Raw genomic sequence first — 13,254 nt, forward strand, 5'->3', positions numbered from 1 at the left:
TCTGACCTTCTCACAAGTGCCAAATGAGCTCTTGGCTCTTGGCTCTTCCGACCTCGTACCATATGAGCTCTCGGCTCTTCCGACCTCGTTCAAATGAGCTCTTGGCTCTTCCGACCTCGTACCATATGAGCTCTCGGCTCTTCCGACCTCGTCACAAGTGCCATATGAGCTCTTAGCTCTTGTTTTTTGACGATGCGCTTCTTTCATAATACGGTGGGGGGTTATTGCACCTGAAAAAGCATATAATTTATGATAAGTAAACAGTCACATTTTACTACCGTACGGCGATCAGGAAATCAGTTTGTTTTTTTTTTTTGTTTTTTTTTTTTTTTAATAGATGAAGGACGATTCCGAGAAAGTAGGCAGGAGACATGGGCATTCAATCCCAAAATCTTAAATTTTCTTTTTTCACTAAGTGTTTCGCGACTTCACGAAAGACTATTGAGAGGATTATCCGGGGCATACAATTGAATATTACCCTAATTAGTGGTAAAATAAAAACTCTTAGAAACTGTTCTACCGTCTTTAATAATTATGCTACCGTGGTACGTGACGCTGCTTTATTGACTCAAGCTTTCTTAAAATTAATTTTCCAAACGTATTCTAGCCCCTTGAACTCGCATAATTCATTTTACCAACATTTTCATCTAAGATGCTTACATTATCATCAAGTTTAGGGGACTTTTAATTCCGTGCTCTCACATTGCCTTTGCTGTGCTCCTTAGGACAAAGTGCACCAGAATCATACGTGCTAATGGTGATAGAACGCAACCCCATTGAACTCGATTAAATATGAAACCAGCTTCTAACCTCATATTCTACCTTATCCGCAGCAGTGTTATCAAACAGTTCGTGGTAGCAAACTGTAGTAAGGAGGAACCCGACTGAATCGTAACTGAAACTGTAAAAAATGGAATTTTGATACCAATACATACATCACCTGAATCGGACTTTTATGCTGATTTTAAATATACATGTTTCATCAAGTTAAATCCTACCCATCAAAAGTTAAGAGTCTGAGAAAAGTTGTCTCATTTTTGAAAAACAAGTAAAGACGCCCTAAAAATCATAGAATCTTAATAGAAAGCACACAATCAGATTCAGAATATATGATTACCCTACTGTAGAAGTTTCAAGCTCCTATCTGCAAATATGTGGAATCTTGTTGTTTTTTTTTGCCTGAAAAATCACAGTATTTATTTGTTGTTGTTTTTGTTTTGTTTTTCAGCGGTGATCCTGTCGACGCAATGGTCAAAGAGTGTTGCAACAGAGCTCATTATAACAGATTTAAAAGTTCTAGTGCCCTTTTTGAGTGAACACAAAAAATTGAAGGGCAACTAGGTCCCCTCCCACGCTCAATTCATCGGGGGAATAATGAGCGCCCCTTACGCCCCTCTCTTTAAGCAAACGCTCTTTACGCTGAAGTTAGAATCTTTCTCACGACTCCAATTTAGAAAAAAATAAAAAACTTTAGCGTAAAGAGCGGGGTGTTGAGGAAGGGAAAGTCCCTTTAATATACTGAATATTTTCTGTTCGTTTTAAGTTTTAATGTCGCTCCTTATTTTCAGTTAAAAATAAAACTTGTTTTTCTTACTCAATTCTTGTACAAGGACAAGACCTTCGTTGAAGCTCTTCTATCAACAGAATCGAAAGCTTGCTCATCATCTATAAAACTAAGGACTAAATGTGTTTGATCACTCAGACACTTCTCATTTATTAACCTGAAATGGAAAATTTGGCCAAGACATCCTCAACACTTTCTAAGACCAGACTGTTTTTCTGTCATAAACTTGTCTATACCATCTCTCAGTTCAAAAATCAACATGTTTACTAAGTAATTTGCGGCCTACAAAGACCAGGTTAATGCCTAGATAGATACCACAGTCAGTCACTTATCACCTATACAGGGGCTTAATTAAGCTTCTTTTTTTAAATTGTTAAGTGCTTCCCCTTTTCCGTAAATCATATTCACAATCTTCAGTAATATATTTATAACCACTATGTTTAAGATATGTTTAACTATGTTTAAGAAACTCATCTTCTATTGTCTAATCATGGAGGCTTCATGTAGCATGATGAGGACCACGCTGTTCTTAGTAGGGGAAAACAATTTCTTAGGAGGCAAAGGATGCAGAAACTCCTTACTTTCATTTAAAAGTGTTTTTTTTTTGTTTAATTTCTGGACGTTTTTGAATTAACGCATGTTTTGATCTTGGCTCTCCGCACATAAATAATTAAAAAAAAAAAATTGCATATTAATTAATTGCAATTAATCGGAAGATTTTGAGAAAAATGAGCGAGGGAGGAGGCCTAGTTGCCCTCCAATTTTTTGATTACTTAAAAAAGCAACTAGAACTTTTAATTTTTTTCAAATGTTTTCATTGGTAAGAAATATACGTAACTTACGAATTAACTTACGTAACGAAACTCTATATTCCTATGTTTTTATTGCGTATATGAGGGGGTTCAACCCTCGTCGATACCTCGCTCTTTACACTAAAGCTTACATTTTGTCCCAATTCCTTAAGAATGACCTCTGAATCACAAAGGCCGTAGAATAAATAGTTCAAATTACTAAAAATACTTTAGCGTAAAGAGTGAGGTATTTTAGGTTTTAATGCTGCTCCTTACTTTCGGTAGAAAATTTTTTTTTTATTTATTTTTTCAAATAATGCTAGGAAATCATGCGCCCTTGATTGAAATTCTCTTTCCCCATGAGAAGTTTCTCCATGGAAGTATCCTCCCACGTAAACCCCCCCCCCTCAACTCTCCCCCTAAACCAAAAAATCCCCCTGAAAACGTCTGTACACTTCCCAGTAACCATTACTATATGTAAACACAGGTCAAAGTCTGTAGCTTGCAGCCCCTCCCACGGGGACGTACCCCCCCCCCCCTCAACTCTCCCCATAAACCAAAAAAATCCCCCTGAAAACGTCTGTACACTTCTCAGTAACCATTACTATATGTAAACACAGGTCAAAGTTTGTAACTTGCAGCCCCTCCCACGGGGACTGCGGGAGAGTACGTCGTCCTTAAAGACACAGTTATTAGGTTTTTCAACTATGGTGAAAAATGGCTATCTCATAATGTTGATCTGGTGACTTTGGGGAAAAAATAAGCGTGGGAGGGGGCCTAGGGGCCCTCCAATTTTTTTGGTCATTTAAAAAGGGCACTAGAACTTTTTATTTCCGTTAGAATGAGCCCTCTCACGACTTTCTAGGACCACTGAATCAATACGATCACCCCTGAGAAAAAAACTAAAACAAAAAAACAAACCAAAAAAAACAAATCCGTGATCTGTGTTCTGGCAAAAAATAAGAAATTCCACATTTTTGTAGATAGGAGCTTGAAACTTCTACAATCAGGTTCTCTAATACGCTGAATCTGATGGTGTGATTTTCGTTAAGATTGTGTGACTTTTAGGGGTTTTTCCCTCCTATTTTCTAAAATAATACAAATTTTCTCAGGCTCGTAACTTTTAATGGATAAGACTAAACTTGACGAAACTTATATATTTAAAATCAACATTAAAATGCGAGTCTTTTAATGTAACTAATGGTATCAAAATTTCATTTTTTTTTTTTTTTTCGGTTACTATTGAGCCGGGTCACTCCTTACTACAGTTCGTTACCACGAACTATTTGATGACCGTAAATTCTTCTGTTTTTACCGGGCAAACCCTAGTAACAAGAGAAGGATGCCATTGAACTGTCAAGACATCTGGCAAACTTCGCTAGAAGTAACACGCGGTAACAATAGATAGCGCTGTCTGTCAAACTAATAAAGAGGAACTACTTACCGATACAAGCATCAACAATACGTTTCGTTAATCCCTGAGTAATGTCATGCATACATCTTTTTCAACCACCAATTCCTGTGGACCAATACCACCAATAAGATTGTATGACTTTTAGGGGGTGTTTCCCCCTATTTTCTAAAATGAGGCAAATTTTCTCAGGCTCGTAACTTTTGATTGGTATATCTGATCTTGATGAAACTTATATATTTAAAATCAGCATTAAAATGCGATTCTTTTGATGTAACTATTGGTATCAAAATTCCATTTTTATGGCACTTGGTATTAACCAAGTGACATATAGCAGTCGCCAATTCTGTCGGTCTGTCGGTCTGTCGGTCGGTCGGTCTGTCTGTCGGTCTGTCTGTCGGTCCCGGTTTTGCTACTTTAGGCACTTCCAGGTAAGCTAGGACGATGAAATTTGGTAAGCGTATCAGGGACCGGACCAGATTAAATTAGAAATAGTCGTTGTTCCGATTTGACCATCTAGGGGGGAGTGGGGGCCCGGTTAATTCGCAAAAAATAGAAAAACTGAAGTATTTTTAACTTATGAGCGGGTTATTGGATCTTAATGAAATTTGATGTTTGGAATGATATTGTTTCTCAGAGCTCTTATTTTAAATCCCGATCGGATCTGATGATATTGGGGGGAGTTGGAGGGGGAAAACCTAAAGTCCCGGTTTTGCTACTTTAGGCACTTCCATGTAAGCTAGGACGATGAAATTTGGCAAGCGTATCAGGGACCGGACCAGATTAAATTAGAAATAGTCGTTTTCCCGATTTGACCATCTGGGGGGGGGAGTAGGGGCCGGTTAATTCGGAATAAATAGAAAAAATGAAGTATTATTAACTTACGAGCGGGTGATTGGATCTTAATTAAATTTGATGTTTGGAATGATATTGTGTCTCAGAGCTCTTATTTTAAATCCCGACTGGGTCTGATGACATTGGGGGGAGTTGGAGGGGGGAAACCTAAAATCTTGGAAAACACTTAGAGTAGAGGGATCGGGATGAAACTTGATGGGAAAAATAACCGCAAGTCCCAGATACATGATTGACATAATCGGAACTGATTTGCTCTCTTTAGGGTAGTTGGGGGGGGGTAATTCTTAAAAATTAGAAAAATGAGGTATTTTCAACTTACGAACGGGTGATCGGATCTCAATTAAATTTGATGTTTAGAAGGATATCGTGTCTTAGAGCTCTTATTTTAAATCCCGACCAGATCTGGTGATGGGGGCGGGGAGTTGGGAGGGGGAAACCTAAAACTTGGAAAACACTTAGAGTGGAGGGATCGGGATGAAACATGGTGGGAAAAGTAAACACAAGTCCTAGATAGATGATTGACATAAACGGAACGGATCCGCTCTCTTTTGGGTAGTTGGGGGGGGGGTATTTCTGAAAAAATAAAAAAAAATGAGGTATTTTTAACTTACGAACGGGTGATCGGATCTCAATGAAATTTGATATTTAGAAGGATATCGATGCTCAGAGCTCTTATTTTAAACCCGACCGGATCTTGTGACATTGGGGGGGGGGGAGTTGGGAGGGAGAAACCTAAAAATTGGAAAACACTTAGAGTGGAGGGATCGGGATGAAAAAAAAACACGAGTCCTAGATAAATGATTGACATAACCACAACGGATCCACTCTCTTTGGGGTAGTTGGGGGGGGGTTAATTCTGAAAAATTAGAAAAAATGAGGTATTTTTAACTTACGAACAGGTGATTGGATCTCCATGAAATTTGATTTTTAGAAGGATATCGTGTCTCAAAGCTCTTATTTTAAATCCTGACCGTATCTGGTGACATTGGGGGAAGTTTGGGGTGGGGAGACCTAAAATGATGGGAAACGCTTAGATTGGAGGGATTGGGATGACATTTGGTTGGAAAAATAAGCAGAAGTCTTGCATACGTGATTTGAATAATTAGAACGGATCCGCTCAATTGCGGGGGGGGGGGGGTAATTCTGAAAAATAAGAAAAATGACGTATTTTTAACTTACGAAGGAGTGATCGGATCTTCATGAAACTTCATATTTAGAAGGACCTCGTAACTCCGATATCTTATTTTAAATCTCAACCGGATCAAGGGTAATTGGGGGGGGGGCAGTTGGGGGGACCGGAAATCTTAGAAAATACTTAAAGCGGTGAGATCAGGATGAAACTGGATGGGAAGAATAGAAACCTGTCTAAGATACGTGACTGACATAATTGGACCGGATCTGCTCTCTTTGGTGGAATTGGGGGGGGGGGGGGGGTAGTTTTGAAAATTGAGGTATTTGTAACTTACGAAAGGGTGACCAGATCCTAATGAAATTTGATATTTAGAAGGATCTTGTGCTTTAAAGTTCCAATTTCAAATTCCGACCAGATCCTGTGACATTCGGGGGAGTTGGAGGGGGGAACCGGAATTCTTGGAAAACATGAAAATTGGAGTATTTATATTTTACGAATAGATGATCGGATCGTAATGAAATTTGATTTTTAGAAGGAATTCATGTCTCAGAGCTCTTATTTCAAATCCCGACCAGATCTTTTGACATTGTGGGGATTTGGAGGGGGAAATCTTGGAAAAACACTTGGAGTGTAGGAATCGGGATGAAGCTTGGTGGATAGAATAAACATATGTCCTTGATACGTGATTGACAGAATCGTACTGTATTTGCTCTCTTTGGGGGAGTTTGGGGGAGGGGTTCAGTGATTTGGCGAGTTCGGTGCTTCTGGACGTGCTAGGGCGATGAAAATTGGTAGGCGTGTCAGGGAGCTGCACAATTTGACTTGATAAAGTCGTTTTCCCAGATTCGACCATCTGGGGGGCAAAAGGGAGAGGAAAAATTAGAAAAAATTAGGTATTTATAACTTACGAGTGGGTGATAGGATCTTAATGAATTTTGATATTTAGAAGGACTTCAGAACTCTTAGCTCTTGTGACTCAGAGCTCTTATTTTAAATCTTGACCGGTATTAAGCCTCTTATTTTCCTTTTTAAATCAATCTATTGATTCATAGAATTTTGTTAGAGCTCATACCATATGATCTCTTGGCTCTTAGCTCTTCTCGCCTCGTCACAAGTGCCATATGAGCTCTTAGCTCTTGTTTTAGTTTCGGTTACTATTGAGCCAGGTCGCTCCTTACTACACTTCGTTACCACTAACTGTATGATAAAAATACACAAATATAGAAGTTCGATACGTAAGTTAATTCGTAAGGTACGTATATTTATTACTAACAAAAACGTTCGTACAAAAACAAAAAATCTAGTTGTATTTTTAAGTAGCCAAAATTTGGAGGGCAAGTAGGAGGGCAACTCTGATCGTCCAATCAAAACTAGGAGAAAGCCATCTAGCCAAAATAAAAGATGCAAACTTCGTTTTAATGATTCATGTGCGGTGATCAAAACATACATTAATTCAATAACGTTCGGAAAATAAATAAAAAAACAACTTTTTTTAAAAATAAAAGTAAGGAGCGACATTAAAAATTAAAACGAAGAGAAATTATTCCGTATATGAAATATTGAAGTATATGTATAAGTGTAATAGTGATATATGACGTATATGAATATTGTCCCCTCCTCAACGCCTCGCTCTTTACGCTAAAGTATTTTTTTATTGTTTTAAAAAGTAGAGCTGTGACAAATAGTCAAACTTTAGCGTAAAGAGCAAGGCGTTGCAAAGGGGACAACCCCTTTCATATACGGAAAAATTTCTGTTCGTTTTAAGTTTTAATGTCGCTCTTTACTTGCAACTAAAAATTTTTATTTTTCCATTGTTTTTATTTAGTTTTTTTTTTTTTAAATAGATATAAGTCAATTTTGAGAAGGTCAGCAGGAGACGTGATCAGTCGATCCCAAAATCTTACTTTTTTTTACGAAGTGTTTCGTGACTTCACAAAAGATTCAAAACAAAACTTGAAAAATACACCTAAAAGACAAAGCGTGTAACAGAAACAAAAGGAGGTTGTTAGGTGTGAAGACTTTTTGAATTTGGACTCTGTACAAATACTAGAACTCTCTGCGAGACAAAGCTACCAATTTCGGACAGTCAACGGTCAATGATGAAATTAACCTAACTTCAGAAATTCATAGTGAGAACTGAACTACAATGACTATCCCTTCTTCTGGAAAAGGAGCATCAAAGTTCAAGTCGCTCTGTAGATACAGACAAAAGGAGACTGTTACATGTGAAGAATTTTTAAATCACTACTTTTTATAGATTCTGTAACAACTACTAAAACTCACTACTGTACCAAGCTGCCTAACACGAACATAGGTAGGCACACTTCTCCTCCGTACCAACATCTCTAGAGCCACCCTCTTTGCACCCTTTCAGGAATTTCTAATTCCGCTTAGATCCACCGAAATGAACTCGCATGCCTAATTTGGAAACGACTTGCATTCCGTTTGGCCGTCGATTGTTGGCTGAAAGTAGAATAATTGATTGTCTGCCATTTTTCATTCGTAGCACGGGTCCTAGCCATCTCAACCTTTCTCTTATTCTAACATTTTAAAGCAGTATTGAATCCAAATTTCCCTATAACCTATGGTTTGAAGCACAATTAGTCCGGCGGGATCGCTTAAAGGAGTATTTATTTTTAAATGAGTTCCACTGGTTGCGGCCAAGGAAGCACCCCTTCCGTTTTTAGGAAAACTCCGAACAATTATCAAAGTATCAAAATGAGAAATAAGGTTCTCCTGTTTTAGGATTTTCTAGTTTCCCTCCTATTCCGAACTTGCCCATTCAAAATAAATAAGGTAGGTAAAGAAGAACGTAAAGAATACGCCATTGGACTTAACAGTCCGTACCAGCTGTGCTGCTCTCCGTTTCTTGGCCCTTCAGCAAGGAAGTGTTATGGGGGTGGGGGCCAACCATCCTGTGTTTTCGCACACCCTTCCTGTTTACCTTCCACAGATTTCTTCAGGTGCCCATTTATAGCTGGATTGATTCTAGATGAGCTTACAGAGTCTCGCCACTGACCCCCGTCCAAAACTAAACAATTGGGTCCGTTTAAAATCAATACGAGGAAATAAATCAGGCATATTAGCGTTTTTCCCAGCCTGTCAGTTTTACTGGTAGAGTATTAATTTTTTTTTAATATTACCCTTCGTAAGACCCCTACCCAGTTCACTTGGGGACAGCCTGTCCATGATTGGGTCCATTGAATGGACGGAACTAAAATCAGGATCTTTTGATAGAGGTATGGATGGTAGGATGACGAACTTTGAAAGCTATAAATAGAATTCAAATATTGTAGAAAAATAGCAACTGCGAAATTGGGATAGTAACTGATTACTATGGAATATTAATCAAACTCCGCTCGTTTGAGGGTTAAGCATCGGGAGTCCCCAACCACCTCCGGTAACCCCGGCATCCCCCATCCCATAATATGCGCATGATTCTACATTGGATAGACTGTGTCGTCCATATTAAACTACAGAACAAAATGCTTCCAGGTTAATAAACATGTTTTTAAACTGAAAGTATGGAGTGGCATAAAAACGTAAAGCTAACAGAGGCTAATCTGCATAGAAACGGGGTTCCCCCCTCCTCAATACCCCGCTCTTTGTGCTAAAGTTTGACTTTCTGTTCCAATCACTTAAGAATGACTCTTGTTTTATTAGAATAATAACCTTTTTTGAAGGTTCGAAATAAATTAAGAGCGCATTGAGGAGGAGTCAACCCTCCTCAATTACGACATTATTTTTGTTTGTTTAAGTTTTAATGTTGCTCTGTAATTTCAGTTGATAAGACTTGTTTTGTTTTTTTATTTAATTCTGATATTTTTTTAAATAATGCCAGGAAATCAAAGGGAAGATTCCCTTTCCTAAAGGAAAATTCCTCGATAGAGATCCGCCCACGAAGCCTATATGAAGACTTTCTTCGATATGAAATCCCCAGGGCCGTATCCAGGATTTTTGCTTGGGAGGTTATTTTTTTGGTGAGGGACAAAAATCTTTTATCATCAAAAATGTGAAACTGATATTTAATCTCTAGATTTCTGAGAATATTTCTGACCCACTCTGTTATTATGAAAATATAGAGTGAAATTAAACCCCAAAATGAACAGAACTCGTTCCGAATAGGAGGGGGACTTCCCTTTCCTCGTCTCCACCACCGTCTCATGGTTTTAGTAACTTCAGATGATTCTCATTTGATCAGAAATTGAGAGTTCTAGTCCTTTTTATAGGTCAAAAGTGGTTTGAAACCAGCCAGCTGTGGATGAGGGAAGGGGCATTTTTGGACAATAACAGGGTGGAGGAATAAAACATAAAAAAGGAGAAATAAGTCTGGCTGTAATAGTTTGAGACGTCCGATTTTGTACGTTTTTGTGGCAAAAAACAGAGCTTTTTAGTGAATCATCTGACAGGATTTTATATAATGACTTTAAAAAACAAACAATTCCAACAAGGTTGAACATGTAAAGATTCTACCTTGTGTTTTACCCAATAATGTTTCCTCATATTTGTACAATGTTGAAAAACTCAGTACGGTGGTTCAGTTCACGAAGTTGCACGCATACCGTTTCAAACAGTTCGTGGTAACGAACTGAAGTAAGGAGCGACGAGGCTCAATAGTAAAAAAAACTCTAAAAAACGAAAGTTTGATACTAAAAGATACATTAAAAGAATCGAATTTTTATGCTGATTTTAAATATATAAGTTTCATCAAGTTTAGTTAACCCATCAAAAGTTATGAGCCTGAGAAAATTTGCCTTATTTTGGGAAGGGGGAAACAACCACTAAAAGTCACAGAATCTTAACAAAAATCACACCATCGCATTCTGCGTATCAGAGAACCCTATATTAAAAGTTTCAAGCTCCTATCTAGAAAAATGTGGAACGGGTGCGTGTTTATTTGTTGTTTTTTTTGTTTTTGTTTTTTTTTTTCAGCGGTCATCGTATCGACCAACTGGCCCTAGAATGTCACAAGAGGGCTCATTTTAACGAAAATGAAAAGTTCTAATGCCCTTTTTAAGCGATCAAAAAATTGGAGGGCACCTAGGCCCCCTCCCATGCTCATTTTTTCTCAAAGTCAACGGATAAAAATTTTGAGCAAGCCACTTTGTTCAGCATAGTCGAAAATCATAATAACTATGTCCTTAGGGATCACTTACTCCCCCACAGCCTTCGGGGGAGGGGCTGCAAGTTACAAACTGTGACAAGCGTTTACATATAGTAATGGTTATTTGGAAGTGTACAGACATTTTCAGAAGCTTTTTTTTTGGTTTGGGGGGGATAGAGGGGAAGGGGCCTTGTGGGAAGATCTTTTCTAGGAAAAATATGTCATGGGGGAAAACAAATTCAATAAAGGGGGACGCAGGATTTTTAGAGGTTTTTTTTGGATTGGGGGGACAGAGGGGAAGGGGCCTTGTGGGAAGATCTTTTCTTGGAAGAATATGTCATGGGGGAATACAAATTCAATGAAGGGGGGCGCAGGATTTTCTAGCATTATTATAAAAATAACAATGAAAAAATAAATATGAAAGTTTTTTCAACTGGAAGTAAGGAGTAGTATTAAAATTTAAAACAAACAGAGATTATTACGCAAACGAGGGGTTCTTCTCCTCTTAAATATTTCGCTCTTTACGCTAAGTATTTTTAGTAATTTTAACTAATTATTTTACTACCTTTCTGATTCAGGGGCCATTCTTAAAGAATTGGGACAAAATTTGAGCTTCAGTGTAAAGAGCGGGGTATTAACGAGAGGACAAACCCCTTCATATACATAATAAAAATAGACGAATATAGAAGTTCGTTGCGCAAGTTAATTCTTAAGTTACGTACATTTTTTACTACTAAAAATGTTTGATAAAAATTTAAAGTTCTAGTTGTCTTTTTAAGAAACCAAAAAATTGGATGGCAACTGGGCTCCTCCCCCAACCTTTTTTCTCAGAATCGTCGGATCAAAACAAAGAGAAATCCATTTAGCCAAAAAAAAAGAATTAATATGCAAATTTCATTTTAATAGTTTTTGAGCGGAGAGCCAAAATCAAACATGCATTAATTCAAAAACTTTCAGAAATTAAATAAGAAAAACTAGTTTTTTTAACTGAAAGTAAGGAGCAACATTAAAACTTAAAACGAACAGAAATTATTATTCAGAATACGAAAGGGGCTATCCCCTTCTCAACGCCCTGCTTTTTACGCTTAAGTTTTTTACTGTTTAGTAAAGTAGAATTGAGAGAAAGATTCAAACTTTAGCGTAAAGAGCTGGGCGTTGAGAAGGGAACAGCCCCTTTCGTACTCGGAATAATTTCTGTTCGTTTTAAGTTTTAATGTCGCTCCTTACTTTCAGTTTAAAAGAAAAGTAGTTTTTTTTTTATTTAATATATCACTGAGACGAAGTTAATTATCTCTGAACACAGACAGACTCCAGTTTTACTCTGATCAAGAACTTGAGTGTGGTTGCTATAACGCGCAAGTACCTTAAATAAACATAATTTAAATAATTTGATCATAATAATTAATAATAATTAAATAATTTTAATGATAAATTAATAACAGTCAAAAAGAAACTATTCATTATATAATAAAATTACAATAATTCCTTTAATACAAGAGAACTTTGTTAAAATTTTGCCTGGAAATTTTGTGAAAGAGGGAGGGAGAGGCGATAATAAAGATTTTAGTACGATAGCTTAGTAGGCTGACAGAAAAAAAATTGTTAATTCTTAATTTTTTCTGGTTTCAATGGTATTTAATTTATCATCCTGTTCATATAAGAATTGTTCATAAAAAAAATTCACTGCAAGTAAAGAAGCCTTGAAAGCACTAAATAAGCATAGTCCAACGATTTAAGTGGGAACCTGAGTTAAGTTGGCAATTGATCTTGAGGGAAATTTAAATACTTTCTAAAGACCTTTTTTTTTCACGATAAATTTATAAAATTAAAAGTACTGGAAAGTTTAATACGAAACTAAATACAAATAAATCAATCCAAAGAATACACAGGCATAATTCAACATATTTAGCGTTCCCACGTTTGATGCTCCATTTTTACGATAATAACAGTAATTTCCCTATCAAACGTAACCTAACTTTTTTGTGTCCAAATATATACCCCATTTTAGGCTATATATTTCCAACCAGATTCAGCGTATCAGATAGTCCTTTTGTGGATGTTTCAAGCTCCTACCTGTTGATTTTTGTATTTTCTGCCAGAACAATGATAAGGGATGCGTTGTTAGTTTTTTTTTTTTTTTTTTGCTTTTTCTTCATTGGTTATCTTATCGACCCAGCAGCCCTAAAATATCGAGAGAGGGCTCATTTGACCAGAAATTAAAGGTTCTAGTCATGTTTTTTATGTGACCAAAAATATTAGAGGGCAATTCAGCAATTTAGTATGTGTTCTAGCCTAGCCAGTCCCCTTTCTATAATTCTTTGTTGTAGTTTCCATGATTTGTTATACTAAAGTATTACATTTTCATCATATTTTAGAATATTTGATTAGGATAAATCT

At 37.0% G+C, this 13,254-nt stretch overlaps 1 protein-coding gene across 10 annotated transcripts in view; it reads right to left on the reverse strand.

The window, feature by feature from the left end:
* LOC136043420 (uncharacterized) overlaps window positions 1-13,254 on the reverse strand; it is a 181,506-nt gene that overhangs the window by 148,318 nt on the left and 19,934 nt on the right. For 6 of the 10 annotated variants that reach the window (XR_010621612.1, XR_010621611.1, XR_010621614.1 and 3 more), the window contains one exon: window positions 7-230. The exons of 2 other annotated variants lie outside the window; for them this stretch is intronic. Coding sequence is in view for 1 of the 8 variants with exons in the window: in XM_065728331.1 (XP_065584403.1) it covers window positions 7-230 (224 nt within the window). In the remaining 7 variants the exon portion in view is untranslated. Of the gene's footprint in view, window positions 1-6; window positions 2,741-6,993; window positions 12,221-13,254 lie in introns of those variants that run through there. 2 more of the 10 variants (XM_065728328.1, XR_010621615.1) reach the window with 2 other exon arrangements.

Source organism: Artemia franciscana, unplaced genomic scaffold, assembly GCF_032884065.1.
Source record: "Artemia franciscana unplaced genomic scaffold, ASM3288406v1 Scaffold_588, whole genome shotgun sequence".
In the NCBI taxonomy this organism is placed as follows: domain Eukaryota; kingdom Metazoa; phylum Arthropoda; class Branchiopoda; order Anostraca; family Artemiidae; genus Artemia; species Artemia franciscana.